The 21,514-nt window shown below is 37.9% G+C and overlaps 1 protein-coding gene, 1 long non-coding RNA gene and 1 other non-coding gene across 12 annotated transcripts in view; 2 read left to right on the top strand and 1 right to left on the bottom strand.

The window, feature by feature from the left end:
• Positions 1-2,194: 2,194 nt before the first annotated feature.
• Positions 2,195-21,514, bottom strand: part of PHKA1 (phosphorylase kinase regulatory subunit alpha 1) — a 179,971-nt gene continuing 160,651 nt past the window's right edge. For 3 of the 10 annotated variants that reach the window (XM_077888630.1, XM_077888627.1, XM_077888632.1), the window contains 8 exons: positions 17,114-17,215; positions 16,098-16,213; positions 15,926-15,964; positions 14,091-14,141; positions 11,768-11,935; positions 8,031-8,084; positions 5,991-6,191; positions 2,195-4,801 (listed from right to left, as the gene is read on the bottom strand). In XM_077888630.1, coding sequence (XP_077744756.1) covers positions 4,628-4,801; positions 5,991-6,191; positions 8,031-8,084; positions 11,768-11,935; positions 14,091-14,141; positions 15,926-15,964; positions 16,098-16,213; positions 17,114-17,215 — 905 coding nt within the window. In that variant the 3' untranslated portion in view covers positions 2,195-4,627. Of the gene's footprint in view, positions 4,802-5,990; positions 6,192-8,030; positions 8,085-11,767; positions 11,936-12,157; positions 12,284-14,090; positions 14,142-15,925; positions 15,965-16,097; positions 16,214-17,113; positions 17,216-21,514 lie in introns of those variants that run through there. The other 7 variants (XM_077888631.1, XM_077888634.1, XR_013374803.1 and 4 more) reach the window with 6 other exon arrangements.
• On the top strand, positions 5,974-10,758 carry LOC144308299 (uncharacterized). The gene is made up of 3 exons (XR_013374807.1): positions 5,974-6,311; positions 6,886-6,996; positions 10,441-10,758. It is a non-coding gene; the product is annotated as an uncharacterized LOC144308299 (long non-coding RNA).
• LOC144309269 (U6 spliceosomal RNA) lies at positions 19,348-19,455 on the top strand. The gene has a single exon (XR_013375327.1). It is a non-coding gene; the product is annotated as a U6 spliceosomal RNA (small nuclear RNA).

The following is a 21,514-nucleotide window of genomic DNA, read 5'->3' as shown; positions in this document are numbered from 1 at the left end:
CTGGTGGGGATCCCCAGGTGGCTCAGTGGTTTAGCACCTGCCTTTGACCCAGGGCATGATCCTGGAGACCCAGGATCAAGTCCCGCATCAGGCTCCCTGCATGGAGCCTGCTTCTCCCTCTGCCTGTGTCTCTGCCTCTCTCTCTGTCTCTCATGAATAGATAAATAAAATCTTAAAAAAAACAACAACAACAAACCAAAGGGTTCTGGTGTTGTGACCCTGGGTAAATTACTTGATTCACTTTCTTCGACCATTATTGCTAAAGGTAGTTTTGAACCAGCAGGGTCAGGTTAGGCTATGCCACTTCTTTTGGTGATCTTTCCTGTCTTCACTTGCTGGCAGAAACAGGCAGAAGGGAAGGCAAACACAATAAAAAGGCACTACTCCTTTGGCTACCTTCTTTGTGCCGATTGCCCACCACCCCATACAATCTTCCCACTGATGCCTCAACTGTACATAACAGACTGACCCTTGTTTTATTGTCTTTTCCTTGGAGACTGTCATTGTTGAGAATGTGTACTCTGGAGTCAGACTGCTTGGATTCAAACTCCAGCTCTACCACTTCCAAGCTGTCTGATCTTGAACTATTTGCTTAAATGCTCAGCACCTCAGTTCCCTCATCTGTAGGATGGGGATGACAACAGTTTCCATCTCACATGGCAATTGTGATGACAGAAGAAGTGGGTTCGTGCCAGCTGCCTTATAACAATGTTCATTCGGTAAGCACTCGCATATTGTTTATTATTTAAGAGATATTATGCCAAATAGTCCTTAATTTTGAGGGAAAAATCTCCCCTCACTGTTTCCTTACCCCCATACCACTACTGCAAGGGTACTGCTTGTGGTTTGAGAATAGGTCCTTGGCTTTTAGGCCTAGCCTTAAAAGAAATCAGACTTCTGCTAAATATAGGGCAATCATATCATCCAAACTGGGACACTTTTGAGAGTGACAAAGAGTGCTATTAATAATTATGCCAGGACAACAGGCATAAATGGAGACTGTCCTGGGCAAACCAAGACCTAAGGTTACTCAAGCTTAATAGGAAATGAAGACTTAATGCGGACAACATTGTATTTATCTCCATTGCATTAGTGTAGGTACTAGGTATTTGGCAAGTGTATAGGGGGACAGTAGGGGTTTTGTGAGTTGTGGCTAAGAACAAGAACTCTTGCCCAACTAGTTGCATAAAATTCCCAGTGTCATAAAACCTAATTAACCAGGATGCGACTGGAGACTGGTTCATCCTACTGAATAAACCCTCACTTGGGGCACGTAGGTGGCTCGGTGGTTGAATGTCTGCCTTTGGCTGGGGGCGTGGTCCCAGAGTCCTGGGATTGAGTCCCGCATTGGGCTACCCCCAGGGAGTCTGCTTCTCCTTCTGCCTATGTGTCTTCCTCTCTCTCCATGTCTCTCATGAATAAATAATTTAAAAAAATAAACCCTCACTTGTTACACAAAGGTTAATAGGTAGTATAAACAAGATTCTTCCAAAAATTTATAATACTCAGGAGAACAAGGTTTTTGGTACCCTCCACTGGTACAGAACACCATTTGCACACAGTTGTAATTCTGAGTAAAAAAATCAGTCTTTTTTATTCATCAGAATAGGTCTCCCTATTGTTATGATGAGCACTGGGTATTATATGTAAGTGATGAATCACTAAATTCTACTCCTGAAACCAATATTACAGTATATGTTAACTAATTTAAATAAGAATTTGGAGAAAAAAAAGAACCAGTCCCCTAAAGATGTCAATAAGCCCATTTTAATTTAGTGAGTCTCGTTTGCATGAGTATGTGTTTGAAAGATAGAAGTGCATTTCTTTACATGTTATGTAACATATAATATAATGTATAATATATAATATAATGTATAATATACAATTTCCATATTAGTATTATTCTACTTTGACCCTAATTTTAAAAGATTTTATTTATTTATTCAGGAGAAACACACACACACAGAGGCAGAGACATAGGCAGAGGGTGAAGAAGGCTCCCTGTGGGGAGCCTGATGCAGGACTCGAACCCAGGACCCTTGGATCATGACCTGAGCCAAAGGCAGACGCCCAACTACTGAGCCACACAGGTCCCCCCTACTTTGACCCTATTAATGAACTTTGACTGTACTGTACAATTAGAGTATATAAAAGAGAGCCACGAAATAAACTCCAATCACAAAAACACACAAAGTTTTGCACACTGGCATCAAACATAATTTAATTGGACATTCCAATTTTTAATTCTATTTTCAAAACATAAGGGCTTAAAAAAAAGTCCGAAGTGTCTTTTAGTATCACATGCTTAACATGAACAAAATACAAATTAAGTTTTCTAAAAAGTTGCTTTAAATGTCAAGTAGCACTGCATGGAGAGCATAGTGACAGGCAACTTTAAACACAGGGGAAATGCAGACATCAGTGTCAGTTCAGGCAACTTAGCATGGAAGAGAGTGGGGGTTTTCACCTGTGCCGCTCCAGACATACTTCTTGTGGTTGGGGTACACTTGCAGCCAGTGAAAAGACAAACAGTTTCAGAACAAATTGTAAATTATTTTTACAAGGGACCAAAAAAAATCACATAATCTGAAAGCTACTTACTGTGTGTTTCCATTTGTTCTAAGAGACATACTAAAAAAGGTTGGCCATCCTCTCTCATTTCCCCTGTTTTCTATTACCCTCCTTATATGCTCACCTATTCATGTACACAAAAGATTGTCACTGGTTCTGTGAGAATTTCTTAGAGTACTCCCCATCCCTACCCTGAGTCTTGGAGAAAAATCTGAAGGATCTGAAAGAAAGGAAATAATTAAAGTAGGAAGTTACCTGAGTGCAAACAGGAAAATTAGAAGAGTCTTTTCACATAAATAAGGGCAAGGAAAGTGCTATGCAATAAATACTGGTTTCCCTCCAAAATTCATATCTTGAAGCCTTCATCCCCAATACAATAGTATTAGGAGGTGGAGGCCTTTGGAAGGTAATCAGGATTAGATGAAGTCATGACATGACAAAATTAGTGGCCTCATTAAGAAGAAAAAGAGATGAGGGTGCCCGCCCTCCCCCCTTTCTCTGCCATGTGAAGTCACACAGCAAGGAGGTGGCCATTTTGGCAAACCAGGAAGATGGGCTTCACCAGGTGTTGAATCTGCAGGCACATTGGTCTTGGCCCTGTCAGCCTCTAGAAACGTGAAAAATAAATGCTTGTTTTTGATGGCACCCAGTCTACAGTATTTTGTTACAGCAGCCCAAAATAAGACAGAGTTAGGTGAAACATTCTTCAAACAAGGCTATCTAAACCCGGGACTGGGGAAAAGGACTCAAGGATTCCTCTACTGCACCTGCTCTGTCAGCCCAAGGCCACAGTCACTACCATCCACATAACACATATTTACATAGCCAAATGTAGATACAGATAGGTATACAGACACATCAAAAATTCCCATGTCTGCTTAGACACGTACCCAAATGCAGGTATTGACAAGAAGCAGATATCAAAATATGCATAGCTCTGAACACTAGAGGCAAGTGGGGGGGGGGGAGTGCAGGTGAGGAGTTTAAGAACAGATGGGAGGGCAGGGAGTTGGTGGTGGGTGGGGTGCTGGATGCTGTAGAAGGTGAGTAGGTGAGTGAGACAGAAACAGGTAATGACCACCAAGGAAGGACTGCTTGGTAAGGCACCTGTAGACTGGACTGCTGGATTCCTTTTTGCCAAAGACACAGACTTCAATTCCTGTGCGTGTTGTGTGTGGGCCAACTCTTCAGAGGCGAAAGTTGGTGCACAAGGCTCTCTTCGGGGCACTAACCTACCTGATTCCCTCTCTGCTCCCCAGGTGTAAGACAGCACACAGGCATCTTCTCTTCTCCCTTCCTTTTTGGAATTGGACTCCTGGCTCCTGGGTTATTCTGCATTTTCTGCTGTGGATACATCTCTGAGTACCAACAATCTTCATAAAGTGTGATTTCAGTTATTGATATAGAAATTTTTAAATATAGACACTGAACTTGCATTTTTTGCTTTTTCCCCAAAGGGAGAGTAGCAATTATGTCTGCAGATACAGAGAAGGCAAAAGCAGGGACAATAATTCTATACAGAGAGGAGTTCATCACTCAGTGGGGGCAACATGTGAGTAAAGAAGGAAACCATGATTTGGTATTCTCTTTTCCCCAGAGAAGGCACTTAGAACAGACATTTCCAATTTATGGCAGTATAAAATCCAACAATTTAGGGTTTACCCACTTGAGATAATGTCCCAAAGTGCCCACCACTCATTCACATGATAAAACTATACATAAGAACCACCGAACTGTAGTAGTAAGTTATTATTAATACCTGCTCTCCACACAGTAGTTAATAGACCTAGAGAATAAAAACACATGCAAACTCTCATGGTTCATGAAAGAATTAAGGCCTACGGATGAAGTGCCTGGGTGAGCATAGTCCTCCAGGCCAGGGGTTCACTTCTAAAGCAATTGGTTTATCGGAAAAATTCGTTCCGCCTCTTGGGTGGGATGGGATGGAAAGGGGCAGGGTAGGAGTGATCAGGCCAACATATCTCAGTTCCATGCACAATCAACCGAGGCAGGAACCAGCTGTCAAAAGGCTCCCAGCAGCCAGGGCTCAAAGGCCTCACTGCATGGCACAGATGCTGTGGGGCAGGAATTCCTGTACGTAGGTGGCAGCTGCCTTGGAGAGGTAGGTCATGGTGCCAAACCTGCCACTGGGTGCGCTGTCATACAGAAGAGTACAGATGCCAGACGCAGGATCCTTTGCCAACATGGTATCATCTGCACCGAGGGTTTTCTGTTTGGTTTTTAAGGGTGGGAGAACACAGGGGAAAGGAAAAATTACTAATCCCACTACTTAAAGTCCTGATTAGGATAACTCAGAGCCTCCACCCCATCACCAACTAGTTGGATCTTAGGCTGTTTAGGTAGGAAGGGACCAGAGTTATGTACAAAATGTGAAATATTAATTTCTGTACATGCATTTTGTATTAGATACCCAAATCCTATGGCATTATTTTAAAAGTATTAATTGCTTAAAATTGTTGAAAGGTAAACACAACTATTAAACGAGTTGTAGAGTCAATTGTTAATACCTATAAACCATCCCAGAGGAACTTTGGTCTGAATCTTCCTAGTACTACTGATTTTGGCATGTATTATTTTATCTTGTGTTTGGTTATTATTTCTTTCTAAGTCAACTTAATTCAAACAGACTAGAGTCCATGCCTAAAAGGAATCACATTTTCTATTACACAGACTAACAGCAATCTGGAATATTTAAAATTAGGACTGTCCTGGAAAATCAAAATAATTTTGATTTCTTTTGCACTGCCCCCACAGTGCCTAACAGGATGAAATGCCTATTACATATTTTGGAGATTTTCCTATTGACAACAGTGCATGCCCTTCACCTTAGTAGTCCTATTCTTTATCTAGGAACCTTTTGGAAAGCTTTTGATTAAATAGTTTGCATTTCCTAAATGTGGCTAATTTCCTGGAAGAAGGTACACTGAGAAAAACTTTTTAAATGTAGAATTAAAAGGCTCCCTTTAATATTTTCCTATATAGGTTAGTAGCAAATGCAAAAACAAAACCAAAGCAAGGCAAAATCAAATCTTCTCTTTTCCTTAATAATCCAAAAAGGATATGCTATCCAATAGACTCTTATTAAGTCCTTCTTGCTATAGAAAGTCATGGGATAAGAAGATTGAAATATGATGAAAAGCATAGAAACCTCCTGCAGAGTTCCAGGCAACTTTACTATCTAACACAATCATAAAAACACTTGGTGAAAGATGGAGGTCGTCCCACTGCCCACTTCTTCTGCAAACAGTGTTCAGAGCCACTACAAAGAGGGCCCAGAGAAGAGCTATGAGTAAGAGGGCACAAGAAAGTGACTTTGGCTGCGTGAAGAGTTCTGAATGCAGTTAGGTTAGTGTCCTACATTCCCCTTTGAGAAAACAACAGGTTTGCAGTTTGCCTACCTGTTCTTGAAGGAACAAGTCATTAGCAATATGCACTATTTTTTCCACAGCAATGATGCTTCCGATACTATGAATTTCAATATCTGCCATCATGGTGAGGACAAGGATGGCTTCTACCAGAAGCTGGCGGTACTCAGGCTGAGGTACACGATTCAGGACAGACTCCACATGAACAGAGAATTTAATCTCGCCTGGAGTCATCTGTGATAGAGAAACAGAAAATCAATTCCTAAGAGCCCATCATCCAGGAGGCACCTCTTCTGAAAGGCAGTAAAGGCACTGGAGTCAAGAGCGCTGCTCAGTCTTCTTTAAAGTACTGGAGTGAGTAAATTGGTTCAATCTCTTTGGAAGGCCAATCTGGCAATGCATAACAAGAGTCATAAAAGCACTAGTGCCCTCTAACCCACAGTTCTATTTCTGAGAGTTCATCCTAAGTTAATAATTCAAGAGAGAAAAAAGCCCTATGTGCAAGAGTATTTATAGCAGCATTAGTCACAAGTATAAAACTGAGAGTAATCTAAACATGGGACTGGTTGTGTAAATAATGGCACATCACGGAACAGCAACTTCCTGAGTTTTTATAGAGCCATTTAAGAGAATAAGTAGGACAACTGTGCATAAAAGAAAATTTTAAGCAGAACTTAAAATTGTATTTACATGATGACTAGAGTTATGCAAAAACATTTATATTCTGCTAGATTAAAATGGGCATGAAGAAATAAGTTATTTTAGGGTGAAGGGGATTGAGGAATAGTTTTTGGTAAAATTGTGTGAGTATAGACTTTAGGGTGAAACTGTAGATTTGGACTTTAAAGACCAGGGTTCAAGTCCTATCTTTGTCAGTTACTAGTCCTATGACCTTGAACAATTCATTTCTCTAAATTTGTTTCCTTAGCTGTAAACTGGGAACTACAATCCCTTCCTTAGCTGTCTCACATACCTGTGTTGATGATCAAATTAAAGAATGTGTGAAGGTACTTTGAAGATTCTTAAAGGTACCATTCAGGTATGTATTGTTATTAATTATATTAACATTTCAACCTTGCTTAAAAGCAGAGAAAGGACAAATAGAGGACACAGTGTTCTTTATTAGAGGAGAGGCTTACAGGCAAGAGTGAAGCCCTGAAGCATAGCATTAGCTTTTTGCACCCGCCCCTCCAACCATTATCTGCAACAACTCCAGTGTTTTTGAGAATTTTCTTTCCAATCTTACTATTCCTAATTTGCTAATTCTAGTTCCTCTGTTGATTTTGTATAAAGTCAATTTCTTTTTGTTAAGAAGATTTTATTTATTTATTCATGAGATACACAGAGAGAAAGGCAGAAACATAGGCAGAGGGAGAAGCAGGCTCCCCGAGGGGAGCCTGATGCGGGACTCGATCCTAGGACCCTGGGATCACGACCTAAGCCAAAGGCAGATGCTCAACTACTGAGCCATCCAGGTGCCCCAAGGCTATTTCTTTATAATTTCTATGTGACTGGGCAAAAAGGAATATATAAAACCACCCGATAATACATGTCTGTGGTTTATAGCAAGTTTTCCAACCATGGTTATAAATCAGACTCATTCTAAGGATTTCTTTTAAAGTACAGATGCTCAGGCCCATCTCTGGAGATTTTAATTTGCTAAATTGGAGTTGGGAGCTCAGGTTGCTGTGGCACAGAGTTAGAGGTGAGGACTACTAGTTCATAATCTAAAAGTCTAGAAGCATCTTACTAGAGAAAAGTGGGGGATTAGAAGGATGGGGGCATGAGATGTCATCCATTCTTAGATTTCTATCTTGTCTGCCCTCTCCAACTCTGGCAACACTCACATAAACCAGCCTAATTTAGTCAACCATTAAGCAAGGCTGTCCTTATATAATTAATATAATACATAATTGCTTTCTCATATTCCCATTCTGTTTTTAAAGAACATTCTCTCTTTTCTTCAATGCATTTCATGTTTATTTAGACTCATAGAACCATTATTTTTAAAAATGATCACTGCGTTAGCTATACAAACCATCAATCACATATATGTGAAAGACAGAATCTCACCTCTCTAGTGGTTGAAGAAGGAAGAACAAAACCTTCCACAGAGAGTCCATGACACTGCAAAACAGCAAAAACATGATGTCACCAAGGATATGCTGACAACTGGGGGCCTGTAAGGAGACACTTAGTATTTCTAAGTGTACTCCATGAGGTAGATGCTGAGTAATCATAGGCCAGTGAAGAGCACTATAGCCCAAGTGTCCTTGCCAAGGGGTTATGATTACTATGTGGCAATAAGCAGGGTTGGACTACAAGACATGCAAGATTTACCCTCTATTTAAAGGAGTGGAAGGGATATAGAGACAGTCTACCTTCTGGGAGAGGCTAGCCCCAAACATTCAGAGACTACCAGAGAGAATATCATGCTAGGTCCCAGACTCATCACAAATAGGTTTTCAGAAAGATTTTTAGGCTGAATAAAACTCAAAATCTGCATTTTCAGACAGGCATAGTTGCTTTTTCTAGTTAGGGTCCCTCCATCAGCATTCTTCATGCCCTCACCCTACTGTACTTTTTTCTATAGTATTGCCATCTTTTAACATTCTACATAATTTACCTATTTATTATGTTTACTATTTACTGCTTGTCTCTCCCTAGCAGAATGTAAATTCCATAACAACAGAGACTGTTGTCTATTTTGTTCTTTACTGTATTGCTGTGAGCAGCTAGGACAGTGTCCAGTGCACAGTAAATGCTCAAGAAATATACAAATGAATGATATTTTATCTTCTCTCTCACCATCAACTCAATTATTAAAAAGCAATAGGAATTAATGACTTGCCATTTTAGATGTCAAATAAATCAAAACAATATATATTAAGCCACAGACAAAGATTCCAATCCCACAGGTTTACTGACTCTGGTACCAGACACTTCTATCCCAAGTTTCATATGCCAAATAACAGTCCTTGCACAGAGAATTACTAGTCTGCAAATGTATGTGCAAAGTAATTATGTTACATTCATACTTTAAAACGAATGGAATGAAACAGCAGAGGACATTTGTTTTTCCTCTCACATCAGGATTTCATTTCAGGTTTTGATTATGCCACAAAATACTCAGTCTTCCTAGTCATATTTAAATGTTCCTTTTCTTATATTCTCAAGGCCTTGTGGTTTTGCACCTTTATCATAACACATTTTGGGTTTGCATCATAGCTCCTGTTTAAGAAGATAAGTATGGATTAAACTCCTTAGTGACCAGAACAGATACCTTCCATGGTATCTGGGGTAGAACAGCACTTACTACATGTCTGTGGAATCTAATTGTGATAGCCCAGGCATCACTGCACAGGTAAACTACCTGTCTGTAGAAGTTAGACGGAAGAAAGCAAGTTTTAAGTACTCTTTGATTTATTTATTTTTTTTTAATTGGTGTTCAATTTACTAACATAGAGAATAACCCCCAGTGCCCGTCACCCATTCACTCCCACCCCCCGCCCTCCTCCCCTTCTACCACCCCTGGTTCGTTTCCCAGAGTTAGCAGTCTTTACGTTCTGTCTCCCTTTCTGATATTTCCCACACATTTCTTCTCCCTTCCCTTATTTTCCCTTTCACTATTATTTATATTCCCCAAATGAATGAGAACATATAATGTTTGTCCTTCTCCGACTGACTTACTTCACTCAGCATAATACCCTCCAGTTCCATCCACGTTGAAGCAAATGGTGGGTATTTGTCATTTCTAATAGCTGAGTAATATTCCATTGTATACATAAACCACATCTTCTTTATCCATTCATCTTTCGTTGGACACCGAGGCTCCTTCCACAGTTTGGCTATCGTGGCCATTGCTGCTAGAAACATCGGGGTGCAGGTGTCCCGGCGTTTCATTGCATTTGTATCTTTGGGGTAAATCCCCAACAGTGCAATTGCTGGGTCGTAGGGCAGGTATATTTTTAACTGTTTGAAGAACCTCCACACAGTTTTCCAGAGTGGCTGCACCAGTTCACATTCCCACCAACAGTGTATGAGGGTTCCCTTTTCTCCGCATCCTCTCCAACATTTGTTGTTTCCTGCCTTGTTAATTTTCCCCATTCTCACTGGTGTGAGGTGGTATCTCATTGTGGTTTTGATTTGTATTTCCCTGATGGCAAGTGATGCAGAGCATTTTCTCATGTGCATGTTGGCCATGTCTATGTCTTCCTCTGTGAGATTTCTGTTCATGTCTTTTGCCCATTTCATGATTGGATTGTTTGTTTCTTTGGTGTTGAGTTTGATAAGTTCTTTATAGATCTTGGAAACTAGCCCTTTATCTGATATGTCATTTGCAAATATCTTCTCCCATTCTGTAGGTTGTCTTTGAGTTTTGTTGACTGTATCCTTTGCTGTGCAAAAGCTTCTTATCTTGATGAAGTCCCAATAGTTCATTTTTGCTTTTGTTTCTTTTGCCTTCGTGGATGTATCTTGCAAGAAGTTACTATGGCCACGATAGCCAACTGTGGAAGGAGCCTCGGTGTCCAACGAAAGATGAATGGATAAAGAAGATGTGGTTTATGTATACAATGGAATATTACTCAGCTATTAGAAATGACAAATACCCACCATTTGCTTCAACGTGGATGGAACTGGAGGGTATTATGCTGAGTGAAGTAAGTCAGTCGGAGAAGGACAAACATTATATGTTCTCATTCATTTGGGGAATATAAATAATAGTGAAAGGGAATATAAGGGAAGGGGGAAGAAATGTGTGGGAAATATCAGAAAGGGAGACAGAAAGTAAAGACTGCTAACTCTGGGAAACGAACTAGGGGTGGTAGAAGGGGAGGAGGGCGGGGGGTGGGAGTGAATGGGTGATGGGCTTGGGGGTTATTCTGTATGTTAGTAAATTGAACACCAATAAAAAATAAATTAAAAAAAAATAAATAAAAGATAATCAGTGTCTGAAAGCAAAAAAAAAAAAAAAAAAAAAAAAAAAAAAAGAAAGAAAAGAAGATTGCCAAAGCTGGTAGTCAGAGGAATCAACTTTTACCTTTCTAAAAGATCACCTGTTTCTGTACCTGGAAGAATATCAGTGTGCTAAAAGGAGAAACATAACTAAAGGTTTTGAAGTCCTGGATGAAATTTTCTTCAGGTCCTTGCCAAGGGCGATGAAGTGGCACCTAAGAGACTATAAATGAAACCTATGAACAAGTACAGTGGTCTTCTTGGCCCTCTAAAACTGTCACAATCATAGTGGTGTGACATCCCCTTAAGTGTCTTTGGCAAACTAGGCCTTTGAAAGAATAACAAAAATTGGTCACACCAACAGAGTCCTCGGACCATTAGCATCATTATGATCTTGCATTTATTTAGTAGTTTTCATCCAAGAAAAAATAGAAGTTAAGCCTTCTTACACTAGCTCCCACGATACCACAGTCATTTTACAATAGCATCAGAGCATTGCTACAAATAACATTTTCCACTCTACAATAGCTACAAAAAGTGGGCTCTTTGTCACCAAATTTGATACAGAGCAAATGTATCACAGTATCCAACAATGTTCAACTATGGCCAAAAGCAGAGAAGTGATGATTTTTGAAATCTAATTTATAAACAATAATATAAAAAAGACTAAGTCTTACATAATATCAAAATAACAAATCAACTTCATTGATTAGGTCTTTTTCTAGGCTTTGTCCATAGGAGTATATGACATTTACATAATTGTAGTGATGTCACAGTCATGTCATATTTCAGCCAAGGAGACTGAAGATATCAAGGGGGAAAATAAATAGACATCTGCAATGTGTTATGCTCACCTTCTGTAAAACTTTCCATACTTTTTGATAAAATCCAACTGGGACTCTGTTCAGTGCTCCATCTAGCCGCCTTCGGCGTTGCCACTGACCTTGACGATCTTTAGATGTCTGTTGACCATATGCACTAGGAAAGGACCCAATACTTGGAGCCACAGATGGTCCAGGCGACTTGGGAGAAGAGGAGAGGAAAGAATAGAAAGCAAAAGTCATCTCTGTTCCTCTGATAAAGTATTATAGGCATGGTGAATAATGAACACGCTAGAATTAGAAACCACATATTAAGTATAATACCCAAGATAAATAAGTCACAGTGAAGCAGTAGACCTCTGAATAGCTAGAAACAACGTAAACTGGTACCATCCTTTTAGAAAGCAATCTAGTGATACTTACAAAAGAGCCATAAAAATACTGATCATCTGGGAGGTTCTTAGGTGTCTCCTTCCTTGGTTATCTCTCTGTTAAACTTCTAGCTGGTCTATGGTTTAGTTTGTTGCTTTTATGGGCTATAAGACAAGCCTCAATCAAATTAAAAGAATTGAAATCAGACAAAGCATGTTCTCTGACTACAATGAAATTAAATTTAGAAATCAGTAACAGAAGGACATTTAGGAAATTTACAAATATGTGGAAATTAGACAATACACATCTAAATAACTGGTGACTTAAGAAGGAAATCACAAGGAAAATTTGATGACACTCTGAGATAAATGAAAATGAAAATACAACATATCAAAACTTAAGGGATGCACTAAAACAGTGCTTAAAGAGAAATTTACGTTATAAATGCTTCTATTATGCCTGGATGGATTAGTCAGGTAAGCATCCAACTTTAAAAAAAAAAAAAGGCATCCAACTTTTGATTTTGGCTCAGGTCATGATCTCAGGGTCGTGAAATCAAGCCCTGTGTTAGGCTCCATGTCGGGCATGGAGGGCACCTGCTTAAGATTCTCTCTCTCTTTCTTTCTCTCTCTCCCTCTGCCCCTCCTCCCTCACCCCCAACGTGTGCTCTCTCTTACTCTCCAAAAAAAAGTTTTTTACTCTTGCTACTTTTAATCAGCATTGCACTGGAGGTTCTATCCAATGCTATTAAGCAAGAAAAGAAATAAAAATCATCCAGGATGGAAAGGAAGAAGTAAAACTACATCTGCAGATGACATGATCATATATAGAAGGAATTCATGGAAAAACAATTAGAACTAATAAATGAGTTCAGTAAAATTGCACAATATAAGATCAATATAAAAACCAATTGTATTTCTAAATAGTAGCAATCAACAGTCTGAAAATGAAATTAAGAAAACAATTTCATTTAAAATAGCATCTGAAAGAATAAAATACTTAGGAATAAATTTAACAAAAGAAGTGTAAAACACATACTCTGAAAACTGTAAGTCATGTTGAAAGAATTTAAAGACCTAAATAAATGGAAAGATATCCCAGGTTGATAGGTCAGAAGACTTAACATTGTTAAGATGGCAATACTCTTGAAATTTATCTACAGATTGAACACAATCTTCATCATAATTCCAATTGGGTTCTTTGCAGAAATTGACAAGCTTATCCTAACATTCATATGGAAATTCAAGGGACCCATGAGAGCTAATACAATCTTAAAAAAAAAAAGAAAGACCAAAGTTGGAGTTGCCTTAATCTCTTCAGTTTAAGAAATTGATTTAAGAAATCATTACTTTAAACCAAGGAAATTTAATCCAAGATCAGTCTTCCTAAAATGTAAACTTCATGAGGGAAAGGACCATATGTGCTTTGTTCCCTATTTTATTTCCAGTGCCTGGCATAAAATTGTTAGTCAATTAATATTTACTAAACAAATTAATAATCAGAATAATAGCTAATCCAGTGGTTTTCAAACTTAAAGGTGCATGAGAATCACCTAGAAAGCATATTGAAACACAGATTGCTAGGCCTCACTCATGCCTTTCTGATCCAGTAGGCCTAGGGTGGGGAACAAGATTTTACATTTCTAAGAAGTTCCCAGGGGATGCTGATACCATCTAGTACAGTGCCTGGCACATAGTAGGCATGCAATTAATTAGTTGAAAGAATAAATGCATAAACAGACACCTAACAAATACTTAATAAATTGAATTTTGCTTTCTGAAATGGAAAAGAGGCTGGAGTTGAACTGCCTTCCTTGCCCTTTTGGGAAAACAAATGGAAAGATTTTACCTCTATACATGAAGTTGATTTATACTTATTTTAGTTTTTGATTCATTTGTTTTCTTTTTCAGTCAGGGTATGGCATGAATTATATAACAGCACACTCAAAGCACTTGTGATTGGTATATAATATAACAGCAGTTACCAGAAAAGACGGTGACATCAAATCTATACCCAAGGGATGACCACCATTGGACTATAAAAAAAATTGAGAAAATAAGATTTTAAGAGTGATGAGGCAAGGCAAACATTTTTTTGTGTTTTAAAAAGTTATTAGTAGAGTAAAATTACAGATAATTCAAGTAACTAGCCAGTATGATATTTAAAAAGCTGATGAAAGAGCCTTACTCTAGATAGAAGTCATGGTAAAGGGTAAAAAAACCCTTCCTTTAAAAATATGTTTTCCATGATCAGAAAAAAGGGAATTGGTGAGTGGTAGAGACGAGGATTTATTTATTTTTTAAAAGATTTTATTTATTCGTGAGAGACACACACAGAAAGAGTCAGAGACACAGGCAGAGGGAGAAGCAGGCTCCATGCAGGGAACCCGACGTGGGACTCGATCCCAGGTCTCCAGGATCAGGCCCTGGGCTGAAAGCGGTGCTAAACTGCTGAGCCACCAGGCTGCCCAAGACAAAGATTTAGAACAACATAAAATATCAGAGAGGCAGGTAAGTGTGGAAACCAATAATTAGAAATTAGAAAGTAATGAAAATTTACGGCCTTCAATCCTCTAAATTACATTCTTAATGATTTGGGCTTTCTTGAAGTCCTATAGATAGTGGATGTGTAAAAAAAAAAGAATTAAATGATATAGCTGGATAGGTCAAGTTCTTAATATCATAGTAATCTAGCTGGGAACACAGACTTCAAGTTCTAAATATATAATGAACTTGTAAGTAATACTGTGCAACTCTAAACAACTGGAAATGTTTAGCCAATCATCTTCAGCCAAAACAAGGATTGTTTACCAACAGTATCAGTTTAACTCTTTAGTATGAGGCACAGTTCTTTCACCTTTCAGATTGGAAAATGTTCAGATTATCCAAATTATCTGCGAAAAAACCTGGAGTGATGAACATTTTTCTATTACAAGGCCCTTTCTTATTCCATTCAGTTCTTGCCCTTGCATAATATAAATATGAAAACTTTTCTTCAAATTGAACTTCAAGCATTGGTCTCATTCTTGTCCTAAATGGTTCTGACTACTACAAAACCCCAAACAAACAAACTTTCCATTTTGTCTCTCCTCTTCCAGATGTGCTTCAATTCTTCAAGCTACCATAAATTAATTTTGAAGGCAGGAGGAGTAGTTTTAAGATTTTCATAAGAAGTGCTACTAGGGGAGACCAAATCAGTACCTTCTCAGCTTAGATACTCTGAAATCACGTTTCCCAGAGTTTTGAAAGAAGTTATGGAGGTTTATATTAAGTATTTCTTTGTAGAGCATAATAATTTGCCTATTTTCATCCATAGTGAAAAAGTAGTGACTAGGCTACAGTATGATGTTTGATGACTCCCACCAACTCCCAGACTGACTTAGATGTTTTTTCCTGTATGTGTCCGTACACCTTTTGTATACCTCTATCATGACAATGATAAAAATCTAATTTGAGGACAGGACCTGAAAGTAGAGTTTTTAAAAGTCCCTCCCCTATCCTGGGGTTTTCCCTAGTATCTGTTCTTAAAAGCAAGGAATTGGAGTCTAGTTTCATAAAGAAAATTAATTCCAAAATTATATGTTAATTCTAAAAAGAGGAACAACTTCTTGTTATCAAAAACAAATTACTTTCCTCCTAAAATTAGCAAAATAGTTTGGTCCAGAAAAGGAAAGCTATCCATAAAATGAATACTACAAAAGAGAATCAAACAAGCTACTGTGTAGTTTGTTATCTTATTTGTAAAAAGGCCATGGGCTCATGCATGTTATATAGAATAAAGGCAGGTTAAATTATGTTAAAGGATCCCTAGTTGTTTCACCTGACTCTCAGTTGAGACAGATAGTCTACGAAATTCCACCTGAAAAAGAAATGGCTCCAATTAAATGCAGGATGTGAAAAAAATACACGATCCCAACAAAGTCTGATTTCAAAAGAATGTTAAGCATGACAATATCCCAGCTAATCTTTCAAGATAGCCCAAGATGTCTTACCTGCTTTATCTCACTTTTTAATTGCATTATTCCAGTTCGTTCTGTTTTGGTTGCTCCAACAGCACCAATCTCATGGATAGAAATAGCAGGGCTAACATTTGAATCAGTGGGACGAACTACATAGCACGACAGATTAAACAGAAAGTGAGAGGATAATCAGGTTCAAATTACTTTCTCCACCATGCTTAAAAGACTTAGATATATGTCCTCCTTTTAGGTTAATAATAATAAAATACAACTAATCAACTACAACCTTGTTATTCAAAGTGTGGTCCACAGACCAGCAGCATCAGCATCACCTAGGATTTTGTTAGTAGAATCTTGGGTCACACTCCAGGCCTACTGAATCAGTTTGCATTTTAGCAAGTTCCCCAAGTGATTCTTATGCACAGTAAGGCTGAAGAAGAACTGCTTTATAACTTTCCGTTACCACTCTAGGGTCTAATATCCATTCATCTGACATTAAGTATTTATTTATCCTAAGCCTAAAAGTTGAGCATGACCTTTTTCATTTGCCCCGTTTTAGATACTTGATATCAAATACCACTGCCAAACCACCAAGTGCAGGTGTAGGCTTAATTTTTGATGGACCCCAAGATGTATCTGAATTCAAAGGTAAAAAGATATATCAGATGCACTGTAACAGCTACATATTCATAGACATACCACTGTAATTGCTACTGAATTACTGCCAAATGGAATACAAAAAAAGTTCCAAATGATGGGCTTGTTTGTTGTCCTACAGTAGGGATTTAGGATAATGTAAAGGAATAGATAGAACAGTTCAAAGCAAAACATGATAGTAATCTACTTTGATGATATATCATTTAAGGAGAAAAAAGAGACATAGAGTAGTTTCCAAATCTTGTTACAGAAGACAGCTTTGCTTTTAACTGTTTCATATATTGAGGTTCTATTTAGTTGGGGGAAAGGTTCCTCTGATAAAAGAAACATATTTTAAAATCAATGAGACAAAACTAACACTCTAAAATGGAAATGCTGTAACTAAATCTTACCACTTCGTTCCACTCCAAACTCCTTGCCACTGAGAATGTGATGCAGGAGGTTCTTCATGGCTGAAGGACTAAGATTCATTAGGCTGTCTGTGGCTTCCTCAGCTAGTCATCAGAAATGTTAGGACATTGTTAGTGTATAGAAATGCAGTTGACTTCTGTGAATTGATTTTTATAACCCGCCGCTTTGCTGAATTCCTGTATGAGTTCTAGCAATTTTGGGGTGGAGTCTTTTGGGTTTTCAACATAGGATATCATGTCATCTGTGAAGAGTGAAAGTTTGACTTCTTTTTTTGCCGATTTGGAGCCTTTTATTTCTTTTTAATGTCTGATTAATGAGGCTAGGACTTCCAGTACTATGTTGAACAGCAGTGGTGAGAGTGGACATCCCTGTCATGTACCTGACCTTAGGGGAAAAGCTCTCAGTTTTTCCCCATTGAGGATGATATTCGCTGTGGGTTTTTTCATACATGGCCTTTATAATATTGAAGTATGTTCCCTCTATCCATACACTGTGTAGAGTTTTAATCAAGAAAGGATGCTGTACTTTGTCAAATGCTTTTTCTGCATCTATTGAGAGGATCATATGGTTCTTGTCCTTTCTTTTACTAATATGGTATATCACATTGATATGCTCATGTTGAACCACCCTTGGAACAAAGGCCAGGGAAACAAAAGCAAGAATGAACTATTGTGACTTAAGATAAAAAGCTTTTGCCCAGCAAATGAACCAGTCAACAAAACTAAAAAACAACTTACGGAATGGGAGAAGATATTTGCAAATGTCTTACCAGATAAAAGGTACTAACCTTTTATCCAAAAATCTATAAGGAACTTAATCAACCTCAAACCCCCCAAAATAAATAATCCAGTCAAAAAATGGGCAGAAGACACGGACAGGCATTTCTCCAAAGAAGATATACAAATTGCCGACAGACACATGAAAAAATGCTCAACATCACTCAGCATCAGGGAATTACAAACCAAAACCACAATGAGACTCCACCTCATACTAGTCAGAATGGCTACAATTAACAAATCAGGAAACAAACAGATTTTGATAAGGGTGGAGAGAAAGGTGAACCCTCTCACATACTTGGTGGGAATGCAAGCTAGTATACCCACTCTGGAAAACAATATGGAGGTTCCTCAAAAAGTTAAAAATAGAGCTACCCTACAACCCAGCAATTGCACTATAGCTATTTATCCAAAGAATACAAACATAGTGATTCAAAGGGGCACCTGTACACCAATGTTTAAAGCAGCAATGTCCACAATAACCAAAATATGGAAAGAACCCAGATGTCCATCAGCAGATGGGTGGATTCATCAGCAGATGAATGGATAAAGAAGATGTGGTATATACATACAATAGAATATTACTCAGCCATCAAAAAAACGAAATCTTACCATTTGCAACGACATGGATGGAACTAGAGGGTATTATGTTAAGCAAAGTAAGTCAACTAGAGAAAGATAATTATCATATGGTTTCACTCATATGTGGAATTTAAGAAACAAAACAAATGATCATAGGGGAAGGGAGGGGAAAATAAAATAAGATGAAATCAGAGAGGAAGACAAACCATTAGAGACTCTGAACTATAGGAAATAAACTGAGGGTTGCTGGAGGGTAGGTGGTTGGGAGGATGGGGTAACTGGGTGATGGGCATTAAGGAGAGCACTTGATGTAACAAGCACACAAGCGATGAATCACTAAACTCTACCTCTGAAACTAATAATACACTATATGTTAATTAATTGAATTTAAATTAAAAAAAGAAATGTTAGGACAGAGGACTATAGTTGGTCTGCCATATCCACCCTATTTTTTCTCTATTTCCTATCTTTCTTAGAACTTCTGAGTCACTTGATTGATTGGAAAAATAGATAGATTTAATTTTTAGCACCATACTGTTAGTACTGCAATAGATTCTTAGTAATTTAAGGACTAATCCAGTTTACAGGTTAACCAGATTCTTGATTTCTTCTTCATCCTCCTTCCACACCATTAGGGTACTCAGCAGAATCTTTATTTGAAGGTTGAAAGAATGAAAGGAGAAATATAGAACTGAAAGCCAGTCAGAGAAAAGCAATGAATATATACATGCAGATGGATTAAAATAATAAAAACTCAGTCTGCAAATATAGAGACTAAAAAGAGAATAGATATGCATCTCTCAAACCATGAAGAATATCGAGAAGATTGGACTTTTAAAAAAAATCATTAATAGACAATACTCGCTTCAGCAGCATATATACTAAAATTGGAATGACACAGAGACGGTTAGTTTGGCCCCTCAGCAAGGATGACATGCAAAATTTGTGAATTGTTTCATATTTTGTAAAAGATTTGTACTCTGAAAGCTATAAAACACTAAAAAATTGGAGATGACACAAAGAAATTGAAAATCATTCCATGCTCATGGATTAGAAAGAACAAAAATTGTTAAAATGTCTATACTTCCCAAGGCAATCTACAGATTTATTGCAATCCCTATCAAAATACCACCAGCATTTTTGACAGACAATTCTAAAGTTTGTATGGAACCATAAAAGATTCCAAATAGGCGAAGCTATCTTGAAAAAGAAAAGCAAACCTGGAGGCAACACAATTTCAGACTTCAAGTTATATTATAAAGCTGTAGTGATCAAGACAGTGTGGTACTGGCACAAAAATAGACACATAGATCAATGAAACAGAATAGGAAACCCAGAAATGAACCTACAACTATATGGTCAACTAATCTTTAACACAGCAAGAAAGAATATCCAATGGAAAAAAGACAGTGTCTTCAACAAATGGTGTCAGGAAAATTGGACAGCAACATGTAAAAGAATGTATCTGGACCACTTTCTTACACCATACACAAAAATAAATTCAAAACGGATGAAAGACCTAAATGGGAAACTGAAAATCATAAAAATCCTAGAAGATAGCACAGGCAGTAACCTCTTTGACATCAGTTGTGGCAACTTCTTTATAGATGTATCTCCTGAGGCAAGAGGAACAAAAGCAAAAATAAACTATTAGGGCTACACCAAAATAAAAAGGTGCTGCACAGCAAAGGAAATAATCAAAACTAAAAGTCAGGCTATGGAATGGCAGAATATATCTGCAAACAACATATCTGATAAAGGGTTAGTATCCACAATCTATAAAGGACTTATCAAACTCAACATCCAAAAAGCAAATAATCCAGTTAAGAAGACATGAATGGATATTTTTCCAAAGAAGACATAAAAATAGCCAACAGATGCATGAAAAGATGCACAACATCACTGACCATCAGGGAAATACAAATTAAAACTACAATGAGATACTACCTCACACTTGACAGAGTAGCTAAAATTAACGCTGGAAACAACAGGTGTTAGTGAGGATGTGGAGAAAGGGGAACCCTCTTACATTGCCAGTGGGAATGGCAAATATTCATATTTGAATATGAATATATTCCAATATTCCAATATTTTCCATTGCACTCTGGAAAATAATATGGAAGTCCCTCAAAAAGTTAAAAATAGAACTACTCTACGATCTACCAATTGCACTACCTAGGTATTTACCCAAAGGATATGAAAATACTGATTGGAAGGGATACATGCACCTTGATGTTTATAGCAGCATTATCAACAATAGCCAAATTATGGAAAGAGCCAAAATATCCATTGACTGATGAATGAATAAAGAAGTGGTATATATCTTTGTGTGTGTGTGTGTGTATGTACATACATATATAGTGGAATATTACTCAGCCATCAAAAAGAATCAAATCTTACTATTTATAACGATGTGGATGGAGCTAGAGAGTATTATGCTAAGCAAAATAAGTCTGTCAGAGAAAGACAAATATATGATTTCACTCATATGTGAAATTTAAGAAACAACACAGATGAACACAGGAGAAAGAAAGAGAAAACAGACTCTTAACTATAAAGAACAGACTGAGGGTTACTAGATAGGAGGTGGGCAGGGGATGGGTTAAATGGGTGATGGGTACTATGTAAGGCACTTATAGTGATGAGCACAGGGTGTTGTATGTAAGTGATGAATCACTAAATTCTTGGCCTGAAACTAATATTACTCTGTATGTTGACTAACTGGAACTTAAATAAAAACTTTAAAAAGGGGCAGCCCGGGTGGCTCAGCAGTTTAGCGCTGCTTTTAGCTCAGGGCGTGATCCTGGAGACCCCGGATCGAGTCCCACATCGGACTCCCTGCGTGAAGCCTGCTTCTCCCTCTGCCTGTGTCTCTGCCCCCCCGTCATGAATAAATAAATAAAATAAAAACCCTATTTCTTTCAAAAAAAAAAAACTTGAAAAAGAAAAAAAATCACAGTTAATAAGAGCTTACTACATGTAGGTCATGACTTTACGCAATGCTAGTAACCAACAGTTATGACA

The sequence above is a fragment of the Canis aureus genome, chromosome X, assembly GCF_053574225.1.
Source record: "Canis aureus isolate CA01 chromosome X, VMU_Caureus_v.1.0, whole genome shotgun sequence".
Classification (NCBI taxonomy): domain Eukaryota; kingdom Metazoa; phylum Chordata; class Mammalia; order Carnivora; family Canidae; genus Canis; species Canis aureus.
The sequence above is the reverse complement of the archived record's forward strand: the minus strand, read 5'-3'. Positions and strand labels throughout refer to the sequence as shown.